The 16789-nt window shown below is 43.6% G+C and overlaps 1 protein-coding gene across 2 annotated transcripts in view; it reads left to right on the forward strand.

The window, feature by feature from the left end:
• BRIP1 (BRCA1 interacting DNA helicase 1) overlaps positions 1-16789 on the forward strand; it is a 561638-nt gene that overhangs the window by 213253 nt on the left and 331596 nt on the right. For both annotated transcript variants that reach the window (XM_077482124.1, XM_077482125.1), the window contains exons 8-9: positions 1090-1311; positions 13962-14161. In XM_077482124.1, the coding sequence (XP_077338250.1) occupies positions 1090-1311; positions 13962-14161 (422 nt within the window). The remainder of the gene's footprint in view (positions 1-1089; positions 1312-13961; positions 14162-16789) is intronic.

Below are 16789 nucleotides of genomic sequence, written 5' to 3' on the forward strand. Positions count from 1 at the left end.
TAAATATTCTGCTTCGTTTAAAACAACATACCTAGACCTGCTTTTTATTTTTCCTGAGCCAAGCAAATACAGTATATATTGTACAAAAACATGGCTTCAGTCCCACTAGACTGTTAAAGCATCCTTGCATTTCCTTCACTGATTTGGGAGTCCTAAAATGTTTATAGGACCTTTATAGAGCCCCTAAGACATTTCAACACAAAGATGTTCTGGGCTGTATTTCTGGCATGCCTTGTAAAAAGCTCTTAAACTTAGCTGAATGTCCTTTTGCAAAATGCAGTCACTTGACGGGGCATCTGCTAACAGATTCTCTGTTCTAGAATATAAGCGGCGCATAGTAACCAGTGCTTTGGAGCCAAGACAAGATGAATACTGAATTCTGGTGTAGGTGAATGATTTAGAAGTACAGTTTTCCTGTTCTAGAATTTCCTGTACCAAGGTATTAACAAAATTAATGGTTTGACCAGTGCAAGCTACACTTGTATGGCGTTTGTTTCAGAAAATTCAGTTTTGGTGTCTACGAATATTTTGTTTGTCATATTTTAGGAGACATTTCGGCAAAATTTCAAATAAGCAAGTTATGTAATATTGAGTTGTGTATTTTTCTGCCACTCTTTAATTGTATAATTGTAATTTTCTAGGTGTTTCATTCAGATATAAAACTGCAGATGGCAGTCACTTTGCTTATATAAGAGCTGAATTGATGATTTTATTGCATGAAACAGCCTATAATAATCTATTCCTTGTACAGAAAAATGTTTGATTTAGTTTCAAAATGGCCCATGTCATGTCTTGTATTTGTTCTGGTAATGTGGTTTCTAATCCAAGGATCATCCTGCAGAATACAAAAATTTGCAGCATGTATACAAAATTAATAGTTTTTTGGTTGTTTAGAAATTAACATTGTGGAGAATTGAGTTGTAAACTTTTACATTAAGTTTTCAGTTACTACTGCAGCTCAAAATCAAGAGACACACATCCTAATTTTATATGGGTTAACTGGTTATGCTTATCCTTCTTTTAAAAAAGAAAAATGCTAGATTCAGTAAAATAAAGTTCTGATTGGTATTTTTTGTTTTGTTTTCCTAGTCACCTTCTTGTCGATACTATTATGGAGCTCCGAAAATGAGTGAGCAGAATCTCCTACAGTATAGGCTTGGTGTAACTCAGGCTTGGGACATAGAAGAGCTCGTTGGCCTGGGAAAGAGGCTACGTGCCTGTGCTTACTATGCAGCCCGTGAATTAATGAAAGAAGCTGACATTGTGTTCTGTCCATACAACTATCTTTTGGACTCCCAGATAAGAGAAAGCGTAAGTACTTGTTTTTAAAATATCACTACCAATGACGCAACCCTAAGTGGTCCATAGTATGGTAATTAGAGGTCGACCGATATGGGTTCTTCTCTGGCTGATGCCGATATTTAGAAATCGTGGCGGCCGATGGCCGATATATGATGCCGATTTTTTTTTTTTTGGGCCGATATGTTAGGCCAATTATTATTTTTTCCTTTCATCTCATAAAATCTAAATTAGACACCTTTCACACTGGGGCATTTTTCATGCACTTTTGGGCTAAAAATAGTGCCTGTAAATAACCTTCAAAACGACTCCTCTGCAGTCTCAGTGTGAAAGCCTGAGTGCTTTCACACTGAGGAGACGCGCTGGCAGGACATAAAAAAAAAAAAAATCTTGCAAGCAGCATCTTTGGAGCGGTGTATACTGCTCCTCGACCACTCCTGCCCATTGAAATGAATGTGCACCGCTGCCGAAGCGCATGCAATGCGATTTGGCAGCAGTGCTTCACAAGCGCATTTAACCCCTTCCTCGGCCACTAGCTAGGTTATAAGTGCCCCGCTAGCAGCTGAATAGTGCCGCTAAAATGACGGCAAAGCGCCGCTAAAACGAGCAGCGTTTTACCGTCAATGACTGCCTGCTCCAGTGTGAAAGTAGCCTTAAGTAATAAGTGATACAGAAAATTTCTTACATTTATACATTTATTAAACAAAACAACCCTCCAATCAGTTCACTTGTATGTATAATTTAGATAAAAAAAAAAAAAAACTATATATTAAATACACAAAAACAGGTACTCAAAACTTTTGGACGAAAAAAAAAAGGGCTAACTTTACTGTTTTCGTTTTTTAAATTTTTTTATCGGTGTATTTTTTCCAAAAAAATTGCGTTTGAAAGACCTCTGCGCAAATACCGCGTCACATAAAATATTGCAACAACCGCTATTTTATTCCCTAGGGTCTCTTCTAAAATATATATATATATAATATTTGGGGGTTCTAGGTGATTTTCTAGCAGAAAATACAGGATTTTTACTTGTAAGCAACAAGTGTCAGAAAAGATTTAGTCTTTAAATGGTTAAACTGAGAACTCTACACAGGGAGTTCAGTCCAGTGAAGAAGAAACATTTTCTTGGCTGTCTGCCCAAAGAAGAGGAAAGTCTCTTCACTGATAAACTTCAGGCAACTTACATTGACTTCTATTACAGAAGTCTTTTGTAAGTCACGCTGAACATATAATCTGCCTTTTTATCAGCACAATCGGCCAATGCCGATTAATTAAAAAATGCCAAATATCTGCCGACCTCTAATGGTAATGTTCAAAAAAGTGTATGGAGAACAGTGCTCTAGAGTTTGTAATGTTCAGCAAGGTACAGCAGTTTGGAATTTGGAGCCTAGGGCACAGCATAAATAAAGCAGTGGTTTAAAATATGTATCCTACAGCATAGCATGCAGAGTGAGGCAGTGCTTTCAAAGGAGAACTATCAACTGCACTAGAGAGCTGCACAATTAATCGTCAAGAATCATTATCGTGATCTTGACTAAAGTGTTTCACAATTCTTTCTATGCAAAGAATTCTCTCTGCTCTTTTGAAGCCACAGCACTCAAAAGAAAGGAAGAGGAAAACTGAGCAGTCTGCCAAGAATCAAAACATTCTTTGTACTCTGAGTCAATCTGTGGATAGTATGGCAAGGAACAAAGAGCAACAAAGAACCATAGACCTGAAGTGTGCCGGGGTCACGTGGTCATTATGCCTAAAAGGGGGCAAAAAATACAGTAGGATGAAAGCTTTAACAACCAGATTACACTGTGAATTGACATCTAACCTGGGGTGGCGGCAATGAAAGTATGAACTTAGCTGCAGAAAGGGGGAGTGCTAGGAAAGGCAGCAGAGGACCATCCCAGGGTTTGGCAAATGTAACACAACAAGCTGGTATAAACCAACCCGAGCACCACACCTTACTAGGCTCCAATAACCTGATAACAGAGCCGCCCCCAAAAGCGGAATCTCGCGAACATACAGATGTAACAGAAATCCGGGGTGCAAATCAGTTGATTAGCTAAATTAAGCGAGACCCTGGGCCAGAAGCGCCACTCCCCCTGGCCCTAGGAACCACAAAACAGCTATAGTCCTGCCTTGAGCACCAGGCCGGTAACTAACGCACAAGGAGACCTGAGAGTATGACAGATATGTCACGAAAATAAGACCCACAATGGGAAATCGGCTGAGCACAGTAGGGGGACTACTCTGCTGAAACCCCTGAGGATGGCTTCAATCGGAAGTGCCGAAAATAAAACAACCTGATGGGTTAACCAACCTGAAATGGTGAGACTCGATCCGACCTGAAAGTGCTGTGGGCTGATACGAGCTGGAAGAGGCCAAAAAGAAACAGAAAAGCAAATTTGGAACGGGATGTTAACCATCAGGACTGGAAACTTAGACCGGAAAACCTGGAGAACAGGCCAAGCAATGACATGAGACAAACCTAACCTGTGACAAAAATGTAACCTGCATGAAGGAAACATGACTGAACAGGAAACATGAGTAGCATGAGCTGAAACAAACGAGAGCAGCAAAAGACCAGAGGCTGCAAGAAAACACCATCTGCATAAGAAACGCAGTTTGCATGAGAACGTGAATTGATGAAACAACGAGAAAAACCTAGGAAAAGAGAGAAACCTAGGGACACTGGGGACACGAGAGGGAACCTGGGGACACGAGGAAAAACCTGGAAAACGAGAGAAACGTAACATAGCATGAGAAACATAACATTGCATGAGGACATGCATTAGAAACCGTAACATTGCTTGAGAACCGAAATATTCCATGAGAAACATAATTTGCATGAAACTTACCTGCATTAGAACAAACCGCATGAGAAATGTGAGTTAAAATGAAATATGAGTGGCGAAAGAACAGATGAGGAGACTTGCCACCGAACAAGCCAATTAAAAACGATCACCTCAATCTGTTAAACCCATAAGCGTGATGGGTAACCCGCGGTGGAAGAACATGGACAGCCCAGCTGTGTGAAACAACCAGAGAACATGATAGACCACCTACTCATGACATAACCATCCCCCTGGTATCTGCTAAATCTAAGGACGTGGGTGTCGAAAAGACAGGACCAACAGCGCATGAATGTGAACCTAATGACAACACCACCCTAGTGAATGCAGAAGTGAGCCCGAGCAAACTGCAGCGCTAAGACAGGAAAAACAAACGCTCAGGACTAAGGTATATGGACTACAGGCGAGAAGATTGTGGGACGACAAACCATTAACAAGGAAACCTTAGCCCGTAAGGACCTGTAAACGTGACAGATCCTGGATGTAAGCACCAGCTAACAGAAAAGCAGTGAACGAAGGGCAACGACAAGAAAAGCATAAGACATGAAACGTGTGGCACATGGGAATCTGTAAGAAACACGAGAAAAGGCAAGAAACATGGGAAACCAAAGAAACATGGGAAACGTGAGAAGATACATGAGACACGTGAATAGCATCAGACACGTACATTACATCCGTCACGTAAAATGCCTGAGAACCATAAAATTACACGAGGGCAATGACATGAAAGGCCTAAGACATGAAACGAGCGGCACATGGAAATATGTAAGAAACACGTAAGGAAACACTGGAAACACGTCAGAAACATGGGAAAACGTCAGAAACATGGGAATACGTGCACGAGAAAACATGGGAATATGTAAGAAAACGCTAGAAAAACATGGGGAAACATCAGAAATTGCATGAGAAACGCCAACTTCATGAGAAAAGTAAATCACATGAGTGACCCAAATCGCATGAAAAACAAAATTGCGTAAGAACCATAAATTTCATGAAAAACATCAACTGCATGAAAACCGTGAATTGCATAAACTGTGTATTGCATGAGAAACGGCAATTGCATGTGAAACCATAAAAATCGCGTAAGAAACGTGCGTGAAAACATAATGCATGAGAACATGATTGCATGAGAACGTAAATCGAACGAGAACATAATTGCATGAGAACGTAATCGCATGAGAACATCGCATGAGAAAACCGTAAAATGCATGAAAAAAACGTAAATAGCATGAGAACGTAAATTGCACGTGGAGCTCAGGCGCGAAGAGGCACACCACGTGGAGCTCAGGCGGGGGGAGGCACGCCACGTGGAGCTCAGGCGGGGGGAGGCACGCCACGTGGAGCTCAGGCGGGGGGAGGCACGCCACGTGGAGCTCAGGCGGGGGGAGGCCCGCCACGTGGCCCTGCTTCCTTAAGTATTACATGTCATCGTTGCGGAGAAAAGACTCAGGAAAAAGTCAAGTGAATGGGTACAGCTCACACTTGACGCATTGTAAAGTTCATGTTGTTGCACTCTGTCTATATAGATGATGCATATTACATAACTCTGGCAGGTATGTTTAATTCCTCCTGATCCAAGTAAGTGACACACATACATACATTTTGTGTGACCACGCTTAGGTCTTCTAAAAGTGCGATAAGGTCGGCTGAAACAACATGGGGAGAGAGGGGCGGACTAACCGCCCCCCCCCCCCCCCACTCGGCAGTGATTAAAACCCCCCACCCCCCCCCACCCCCAGCCGACACACAAGGAGAAGGAGGCGGGCAGGAGAGCCCGCAGCTGACACCCCCCTCCCCCACGGCACAGGCAGCCGGAGAGGGAGGCGGGTGGGAGAAGGGCTCCCTCGTGGCGACCGGAGCCTACAGTGAACCCCCCCTCCCCCGGCGGAACCACAAAGGGAAAGCCTATGGATGCAAACCTTCCTCCCCCCTCCCCTCTGGCAGAGGCAGCCGGAGGGGGAGGCGGGCGGGAGAAGGCTCCCTCGTGGTGACCGGAGCGTACAGTGATCCCCCCCCCCCCTGCAGAACTACCAAGGGAAAGCCTATGGATACAAAACCTCCCTCCCCTCCCGCAGAATCAGCCATAGAGGGAGGCAGGCGCGAGAAGGCTCCCTCGTGGTGACCGGAGCGTACATTGAAACCCCCCCCCCCCCCCGCAGCACCACATGGGGGAAGCCTGTGGCTGGCACCCCCCTTCCCTCCGGCAGTGACAGCGGGAGAAGGAGGCGGATGGGCAACAAGGGGGGAGCCTGAGACAGAAACCTCCCTCCCCTCCAGCAGAGGCAGCCGGAGAAGGAGGCGGGCAGGAGGAAGGCTCCCCCGTGCAGACAGAAGCTGCCGGCGGGTGAACCCCCACCCACCCACAGATGCCCACAAACGGAGCCGGCGGGGGCCAAAAGAGAGGAGGCAGAGGAGGGCAGGCTTTATGCAGCCTGACTCCTCCTACAATCACAGGCTGCCCTGCGGTCAACCTTACATTTATCAGTTGAACTTAAGTATAAACATTGTAACAATTTGTCAATGGAATAGACTTTGTAAGTGAAAAAAGTTTAACCACTTAAATACTTAACCTTTTTCTGACATTTTTTGGTTTCAAGTTAAAATATTTTTTTTTGCTAGAAAATTACTTTGAACCCCCAAACATTCTATATATTTTTTTTAGTAGACACCCTAGAGAATATAATGGTGGTTGTTGCAATATTTTATGTCACACTGTATTTTTGCCGCAATCTTTCAAATGCTAAGGTAAAAAATGTTTAGGCTTTAGAACCCCTTTAAAAGCTGATCATTGTAAGCACTCCTCCAGCATTTAGTGGTTTATCTCATCCCTGTAAACCGATACACATGCCTAAATTTGAATTCCAGGTAGACAAAAATGTACCACAGGTTTACATGACCTGGATTTGTAATTTATTTAGCCAATACTGTTGTTCAGGCACCCCTGCCAGACAGCACGGTCAGATCCCAGACGTTCTTCTCCAGTGCAAGTTCTACTGTAAAAAATATTATAGAAAGCTGATATCAAAACAGATTCAGATGCTTATGTTAGTACTGTGTAAAATATATTAAGAGTTGATTCTCACCTATTGCTACCTATTCCTTTGATGGTGTGCGGTAAAACAACCCATTCACTTTGATTTTATCATAAAAAGGGCTCATCAGTGCAAAATACATTTGCACTAATTTCAGGCAGCAAACTGTTCTACAATACACAGATAATTTATTCAGGGTCTTGAGTCGTTAACATTGGGATATATGCTACCTTCAAATTATTGGGGCTGTCAAAAAGAGAAGACTGTAGGGATATCTGACTATATAATTCGCCCCCACTCCCAGTTAGCCTCGGTTTTTTGCTAGTGTCGTTAAGTGATGGACCTTTTCTCTCTTTGAGGAAAAGCTTAACATCTTCCTATGGAAGTCTTTCTTAGATGATTATTTTCTACCAAGAGTATTCTCTTATCAAACTTCTTGTTGTACCATAGTCATTGCGACTCCTACTGCAGCTTATGGATCAGTTGACGTGTTGGCAGAGACTTGAGGGACTGTACCCAGACATGGCAGGATTAAAGAGGTGGGGCTGACCTGTAATGTTTCTGACATACACTGGATCGTTCTGTAGGCACTCCCCTTGACACTTGTGCAATGCATGGGGATAGCCACAGGATGCTTTACAGGTCCAGGGCTTTGGTATGCCAGTTGTAAAGCCCTGCTCCTAAAATCCCCTGGCGGTATGCCCATTATGGATGCTGAAGCCAGGATGGGGTTAGTCCCGTTACATCTGTTTCCAGAGGCTTAAGTGGTTGTGGGCCAGGAGTGCTGAGTTTTCATTATAAAATTAGCGCTCTTTACTGTATTGGTGTGCCTTGAGGCCTAGTTTTTCTGCCTAAGCTGGAACTTATTGCGCCTCTGAGGCTCTGGCATTCACCTCTCCTGTGCTGCCTCACTTTCAGTTGAGTTACTGCGGCCGTGTGCTCTGCCTATTTCTCTTTCTGCCTCAGTTATTGGAAGCATTCCTTGGCGTGGTTTTCACCTCCTTACCTGGGTTCACAGCAGTCTACAAGAGCTTGGCACCAAAGCAGCAGAGGTCAAGGATAATTTAGGATAAACATACATACCTGTCTGTATATGTATGTATGTGTGTATATATATATATATATATATATATATATATATATATATATATATATATATATATATATATATATATATATATATCCCTTACCCTTTATACCAGGGCTTGACCGATTTGCTTTGCTTAAAAGTTAGGCTTTTTTTTTTTCACACATGTTTAAAAAAATAATTTTAGGCCTGAAGATTACATATATCCCCCAAAACATTATATAGAGAATAAAATGGTGGTAATTTCATTTTTTTACGTCACACGATATACCACAAAGGTATAGTTAATTTTCAGTGGCACAAAACTGCAAAAAATTACCCAGTTTTTTGGGCAAAATATAAAAGATGAGGTTTCACCGAGTAAATAGATACCCAATATGCCAAATCTTAATTTTGCATGCGCATGTGAAATGGTAACAAAATTCAGTACTCTATATTTTCCAGAGGCGATGCATTAAAAAGGCCCTCTAGGTCATCAGTTTAGTGTTACAAAGGAGGCCTGGTGCTAGATCTATTGCTCTCATTCCTGACTTGCGCAGCAATATCTGACATGTATCACAATCAACGTTTTCAGCCATATGTGCCCCGACGCTTACATTTACGTTTGTATGGGGGGGATGGGGGTCTCAATTTGTGATGATTTTTTGGGTGACAAGTCCTCTTTAATGAGACATGCAGGGTCCCTGCATGTCTCCCCTGTGCTTCACTGAATGTAATGCAGTAATGGGAAAGTCTACGGGGTCCCGGAAGTGACGTCGTGCACGTCACTTCTTGGTCAGCGGCAAGAAGGGGATGCCTCTCTGTCTGGCCGTTCCCGCTGTGCCAATCCCAGGCCTGCAGCTGCGCAAAGGGAGGGGGTGGAGCCATAGTGATAAATATACCCAGAAGTAAGATATACAGGATGATTTAACTAGGAATTTTACATGAAGCTATATGAAGGCTGGAGGGGGGATATAAATCCTTTTATATTAAAGAAGTTCTAAAGGCTGAGACTTTTTTCAATGGAAATAATCACTTTAAATATATTGCACAACACTGGTAAACTTTTACTTTAAATGTAGTTGTAATGCCTTATATTACCTCCAGTCTTTCAGCCTCCAGCTTCTCTGGTTTCAGATGCTGCTCTTCCCTGCACAGAGCCCTTAAAGTAAACGTTGGATTTTTTTAACCACCTCAATACAGTGCAGTTACACCCCCTTCCTGACCAGACCAATTTTCAGCTTTCAGCGCTCTCACAGTTTGAATGACAATTACTCAGTCATCCAACACTGTATCCATATGAAACTTGCGTCCTTTTTTCCACACAAATAGAGCTTTCTTTTAGTGGTATTTAATCACTAGTAGGTTTTTTATTTTTTGTGCTATAAATAAAATAAAATGTAAATTTTGTGAAAAAAATGCCTTTTTCTTTGTTTCTGTCATAAATTTTTGCTAATTAGTAATTTTTCTTCATAAATTTTGGCCAAAATTTATACTGCTACATATCTTTGGTAAAAATAACCCACATTAGTATATATTATTTGGTCTTTGTGAAAGTTAGAGTCTACAAACTATGGTGCCAATCACTGAAAATTGATCACTTCTGATCAGGCCTTCAGTACATCAGGTGTATCTCATTTCTTGAGACACTAACAAGTCAGGAAAGTACAAATACCCCCCAAATGACCCCTTTTTACAAAGTAGACATTCCAAGGTATTAAGTAAGTAGCATGGTGAGTTTTTTTAAGTTGTCATTTTTTCCCACAATTCTTTGCAAAATGAAGATTTTTTTTAATTATTTTTTTTACAAAATTGTCATATCAGGTTATTTCTCACACACAGCATATGCATACAACACATTACACCCCAAAATACATTCTGCTACTCTTCCCAAGTACGGCGATACCACATGTGTGAGACTTTTACACAGCCTGGCAATATACAGAGCACTAACATTGATGTAGTACCTTCAGACGTTCTACGAGCAAAAATGACGCATCTCATTTCTCAACCACCTATTACACTTTTGAAGGGCCTGGAGTACCAGGACAATGGAATTTCCCATAAAATGACCCCATTTTGGAAAGCCAACACCCCAACGTATAATCTGTGAGGCATAATGAGTCTTTTGAATGGTTAATTTTTTTCCAGAAGTTTTTGGAATATGTGGAAAAAAATTAAAACGCATTTTTTTTTTACACAAAATTGTCACTTTATTAGATATTTCTAACACATAGCATGTATATAGCAAAGATTACACCCCAAAATACATTCTACTACTCCTCCCGAGTATGGCGATACCACATGTGTAGGAATTTTACACAGGCTGGCCACATAGAGAGGCCGGACATTGAAGTAGTACGTTCAGGCGTTCTAGGAGCATAAATGACACATCTCATTTCATTCCTACCCATCACACTTTTGAAGGTCCTGGACCACCAGGACAGTGAAATTACCCACAAAATGACCCCATTTAGGAAAGCAAACACCCCAACGTATATTCTATGAGACATGGGCTGCAAATAGGTACTCGGGTACTCTGATGGGCTGGAGATAGGTACTCTGATACTCTGATGGCCTGGTGACAGGTACTCGGGTACTCTGATGGCCTGGTGACAGGTACTCTGATGGTTTGGTGACTGGTATTTGGGTACTCTGAAGGGCGGTGACAGGTACTCGGGTACTCAGATGAACTGTGACAGGTACTTGGGTACTCAGATGGACTGTGACAGGTACTCTGGTACACAGATGGACTGTGACATGTACTCTGGTACTCAGATGGACTGGAACAGGTTCTCGGGTACTCAGATGGGCTGTGACAGGTACTCGGGTACTCAGATGGGCTGTGACAGGTACTTGGGTACTCAGATGGGCTGTGACAGGTACTCGGGTACTCAGATGGGATGTGACAGGTACTCGGGTACTCAGATGGGCTGTGACAGGTACTCGGTACTCTAATGGACTGTGACAGGTACTCGGTACTCTAATGGACTGTGACAGGTACTCGGGTACCCTGATGGACTGTGACAGGTACTCGGGTACTCAGATGGGCTGTGATAGATACTCAGGTACCCTGATGGAGTGTGACAGGTACTCGGTACTCTAATGGACTGTGACAGGTACTCGGGTACCCTGATGGACCGTGACAGGTACTCGGGTACCCTGATGGACCGTGACAGGTACTCGGGTACCCTGATGGGCCGTGACAGGTACTCAGGTACTCTTATTGGCCGGGACAGGTACTCGGGTACTCTGATGAACTGGGACAGGTACTCGGGTACTCAGATGGGCTGGGACAGGTACTCGGATACTCAGATGGGCTGGGACAGGTACTCGGGTACTCTGATGGGCTGTGACAGGTACTCGGGTACTCTGATGGGCTGTGACAGGTACTCGGGTACTCTGATGGGCTGTGACAGGTACTCGGGTACACTGATGGGCTGTGACAGGTACTCGGGTACACTGATGGGCTGTGACAGGTACTCGGGTACTCTGATGGGCTGGAACAGGTACTCGGGTACTCTGGTGGGCTGAGACAGGTACTCGGGTACTCTGATGGGCTGGGACAGGTACTCGGGTACTCTGATGGGCTGGGACAGGTACTCGGGTACTCTGATGGCCTGGTGACAGGTACTCTGATGGTTTGGTGACTGGTTTTTGGGTACTCTGAAGGGCGGTGCCAGGTACTCATATGGACTGTGACAGGTACTCGGGTACTCAGATGGACTGTGACAGGTACTCTGGTACACAGATGGACTGTGACAGGTACTCTGATACTCAGATGGACTGGAACAGGTACTCGGGTACTCAGATGGGCTGTGACAGGTACTCGGGTACTCAGATGGGCTGTGACAGGTACTCGGTACTCTAATGGACTGTGACAGGTACTTGGGTACCCTGATGGACCGTGACAGGTACTCGGGTACCCTGATGGACCGTGACAGGTACTCGGGTACCCTGATGGGCCGTGACAGGTACTCGGGTACCCTGATGGGCCGTGACAGGTACTCGGGTACCCTGATGGGCCGCGACAGTTACTCGGGTACCCTGATGGGCCGTGACAGGTACTTGGGTACCCTGATGGGCCGTGACAGGTACTCGGGTACCCTGATGTGCCGTGACAGGTATTCGGGTACTCTGATGGGCCGGGACAGGTACTCGGGTACTCTTATGGGCCGGGACAGGTACTCGGGTACTCTGATGGGCTGGGACAGGTACTCGGGTACTCTTATGGGCCGGGACAGGTACTCCGGTACTCTGATGGGCCGTGACAGGTACTCGGGTACTCTGATGGGCTGTGACAGGTACTCGGGTACTCTGATGGGCTGTGACAGGTACTCGGGTACTCTGATGGGCTGGGACAGGTACTCGGGTACTCTGATGGGCTGGGACAGGTACTCGGGTACTCTGATGGGCTGGGACAGGTACTCGGGTACTCTGATGGGCTGGGACAGGTACTCGGGTACTCTGATGGGCTGGGACAGGTACTCGGGTACTCTGATGGGCTGGGACAGGTACTCGGGTACTCTGATGGGCTGGGACAGGTACTCGGGTACTCTGATGGGCTGGGACAGGTACTCAAATACTCTGATGGACTGTGACAGGTACTCTGATGGACTGTGATTGACAGGTACTATGAGGGGTGGTGACAGGTCCCCTTTATTGGGGGGGGGCAGGCAATCAGTGTGATTAGTGTACACTAGGAGTTAACGAGATGTTACCGCAATCTCCTCCTCACACGCGATCGGTGTGTGAGGAGGAGAACAACCCGGTAACATCTCGTTACCGCGGTATGTTTACATTTTAGTGATCGGCTGTGAAAGGATCACAGCTGATCAAGTGGGTAAACAGCCGGCCAATGGCTGTTTACCAGCGTCGGTGATGAGCAGTGTTCCCGGGGAACACGCCGCCACCGACGTGCACGCGCAGCGCGCTCACGATCGCGCGCATGCGCCGTGCACAGTCGGGGTGTAACCATCTGTGATCGGCCGTGATGAAGTCGCGTGGTAAACAGCCATAACCAATGGCTGTCCACCCCCTTCGGTGGCGAGCGGTGTCTCTGTGACACGCCGCCCCGAAGAAACAGGAAGCACGATCGCACGCATTCCCTGTTTAAACAGGAAGCCGTCATAATACGGCCTCCCGCCACAATAGGTGCGCCGCCTGGCCGTCATTTGACGGCCGGCAGTCAGCATCTAGTTAAACAAACGTGTTATACTTGCCTGCTCTGTGTAATTAGAGCATCCCTAATTTTCTTCTTCTGAGGTCCCCCGCCAGCTCTCCTCCTGCCTTCAGAGTGCCCCTATAGCAAGCCACACAGTATGGTATACAGTGCCCCTACAGCAAGGTAAAAAACTTCTGCCTTTAGAATCACTACTGCTACTCCTGCCCAGGACTACATGGCCCACGAGGCATTCCTCCTTACACATTCAGGCACTTACTGACCTGTATGGACAGTGGTGTACTGAGCTGTATGCGTACTGCACTGTGTTTCCTGATGTGTAAACAAATAATGCATTCTGTATGCAGGCCATCTAATTGGCTGACCAACTAATGGATTATGAAAATAGTTGACAACTATTTTCATAATCGCTTATGTGAATTAGTTGTTTCAACCCTAAACTTAATCTTCTATAATATTGGATTATCTGTACATAAATATTAATGTTTTGACTTATTTTCTCTGTCACTCACTGAATCCATCTTTATCTTGTCTTCTAGATGGAAATATGTTTGCAAGATCAGGTGGTAATCCTTGATGAAGCTCACAACATTGAGGACTGTGCCCGTGAATCTGCCAGCTTTAGTGTGACAGATGCACAGTTGATGTTCGCTCGAGATGAGTTAGATAGCATGGTGAATCATAGGATCAGAGCAAGTGATCATGAACCTCTTCGTGGGGTGTGTTACAGCTTGACAAAGTATGCTGATCCATGTAAAAAGATATTGTACTTTATGCCAGCTATATACTCTATGCCTGTTTATAATATGGGATTTTTGATATTATATATTCATGTTTGAGTTATTTATAGGCAGTGGGATAAAGATCAGGACCTTTAATGAGTAAAGAATTGTAAAATTCAGCATTATATAGCAGCTAATCGTTATTTAGTTTTGTGAAACAAGCTCATAAAACAATGTTTTTTGATTGGTTGCTCAAGGCTAGTGTACATTGCTTTTCATTTAGCTATGCTAACTTGTAAGACATACATTAAGTACTCAACACAGATGCAGTCATTTTTCCCTTGTGGGAAGTTGTCAATGAAACAAGTATTCCCAAAGATTTCCGCTTTTTTTTTTCCGGTGTCCACGTTTTGGATTTTGGAGTTAACCTCCTCAGCAGAGATACAGACAACATAAAACATTTGAGAAAGGTTGTAACCCCTAAAAACTTTAAACTTATATTTTTGCTATGCCTTTTTTAGCACCATAAAACATTAGATGGAAGTTTTAAAATGTTTTTAGTTTCTATATACAGCTATATAGGGCGGTTTTTCTCCGCATTTAAGGCTTTACACCAACTAACAGTTGCCACCACCATTTTTAATGGAAACACGTGCTAGTCACAGAATCTGCTATAGCAGTTCGGATCTTTAATAACCACTCACTGCCATACCAGACAGGAATAGAAAAGAAAACTAAGATATTAACCACTTCAGCCCCGGAAGATTTTACCCCTTTCCTGACCAGAGCACTTTTTGCGATTCGGCACTGTGTCGCATTAACTGATAATTGCGCGGTTGTGCGTCATGGCTCTCAAACAAAATTGATGTCCATTTTTTTCCCCACAAATAGAGCTTTCTATTGGTGGTATTTGATCACCTCTTCGGTTTTTATTTTTTGTGCTATAAACAAATAAATAGCGACATTTTAAAAAAAAAAAGATAATTTTTTACTTTTTGCTATAATAAATATTCCCCAAAAATATTTAAAAAAAAATGTTTTCCTCAATTAATGCCGATACGTATTCTTCTACATATATTTGGTAAAAAAAAAAACGCAATAAGCGTTTATTATAATATACAATGTGGTTGACTCTACAAATCAAACACTAACAGCGCTCTCAATTTCCCTATCTGAACAATTATTCAGAACTCTAAAAATGCTTAAAAAAATAAAGCTCTTAATTTAACAACATAAATCACATTTCAGACATATTTAACGTTGATCAGTTAAAAAAAAAGTCCTCAATCATAGATTGTTAGCAGATAGTGATGCCTTCCACCGTGAGGTTGTATATCAGTAGCAGGAAATGCCTGTCCTACACCAACACCATTTCCACCAATGTGCAATCCCACAAAGTTGGCCGCTTACCGGAACATCTCTGCAAACTGGCTTATATAAAATTGGTCTTTCAATGTAACTGCTTCTTCAGTACTCCTTTGTCCTCCGCTCTCTAGCCCAATCTCCTCATTACTCGTAAGGATACACAAGGGGACTGGTATAGTGTTATACCCTTTATTAGAAATACCCTTTCCCCCCTTTACATATTGCGCTTACATGTTCAAATGATAAAAACAACTTCAAAAGCGTGTCAGCATAGCATCACGAGCATCTCACCGGAGACCGGTCTTTCCTCTAAACTATCCGCTGGTAGAGTCCCGGGATTCGTTAGCTGTTGCCGACCATACATCTAGCGTGGCCACGCCCTGACACGTTTCGTGTAAGGAGTACTGAAGAAGCAGTTACATTGAAAGACCAATTTTATATAAGCCAGTTTGCAGAGATGTTCCAGTAAGCGGCCAACTTTGTGGGATTGTACGCTGGTGGAAACGGTGTTGGTGTAGGACAGGCATTTCCTGCTACTGATATACAACCTCACGGTGGAAGGCATCACCATACCTGCATTACTCTCCGCTAACAATCTTTGATTGTGGACTTTTTTTTAACTGATAATGTTAAATATGTCTGAAATGTGATTTATGTTGTTAGAGTAAGAGCTTTATTTTTGAAGCATTTTTTAGAGTTCTGAATAAGTGTTCAGATAGGGACATTGAGTGCTGTTAATGTTTGATTTGTAGAGTCAACCACATTGTATATTATAGTTATTTTATTTATAACAGCTGCTAGGGACCAGAGAGGGGAGATCACCTCATGGTACCTGTTGTTTGGAGCTAGTCTGATAAGCTTAACCCATTGAGGCACTGGGATCGGGTATATATCTGTGATATCCCTGAATTTTGGTTTAATAAGCATTTATTGATTGGTTTGCGCGAAAGCTATAGTGTCTACAAAATAGGGGATCGTTTTATGGCATTTTTATTGATAATTTTATTTTACTAGTAATGGCAGCAATCAATGATTTTTATCGTGACTGCGACATTATGGCAGACACATCGGACAATTTTGACAATTTTTTGGGACCATTGGCATTGATACAGCGATCAATGCTAAAAAATTGCATAGATTACTGTAAAAATGTCACTGGCAGTGAAGGGGTTAACCACTAGGTGGCGCTGTAAGTGTGTCCTAGGGAGTAATTCTAACTGTTGGGGGGGGGGGGGGGGGCTGTGTGTGACACGTCACTGATCAGCGCTCCCAATTACAGG

This window comes from Lithobates pipiens, unplaced genomic scaffold, assembly GCF_037356315.1.
Source record: "Lithobates pipiens isolate NorthernLeopardFrog02 unplaced genomic scaffold, aLitPip1_a1.2 Scaffold_16, whole genome shotgun sequence".
NCBI classification, from domain to species: Eukaryota; Metazoa; Chordata; class Amphibia; order Anura; family Ranidae; genus Lithobates; species Lithobates pipiens.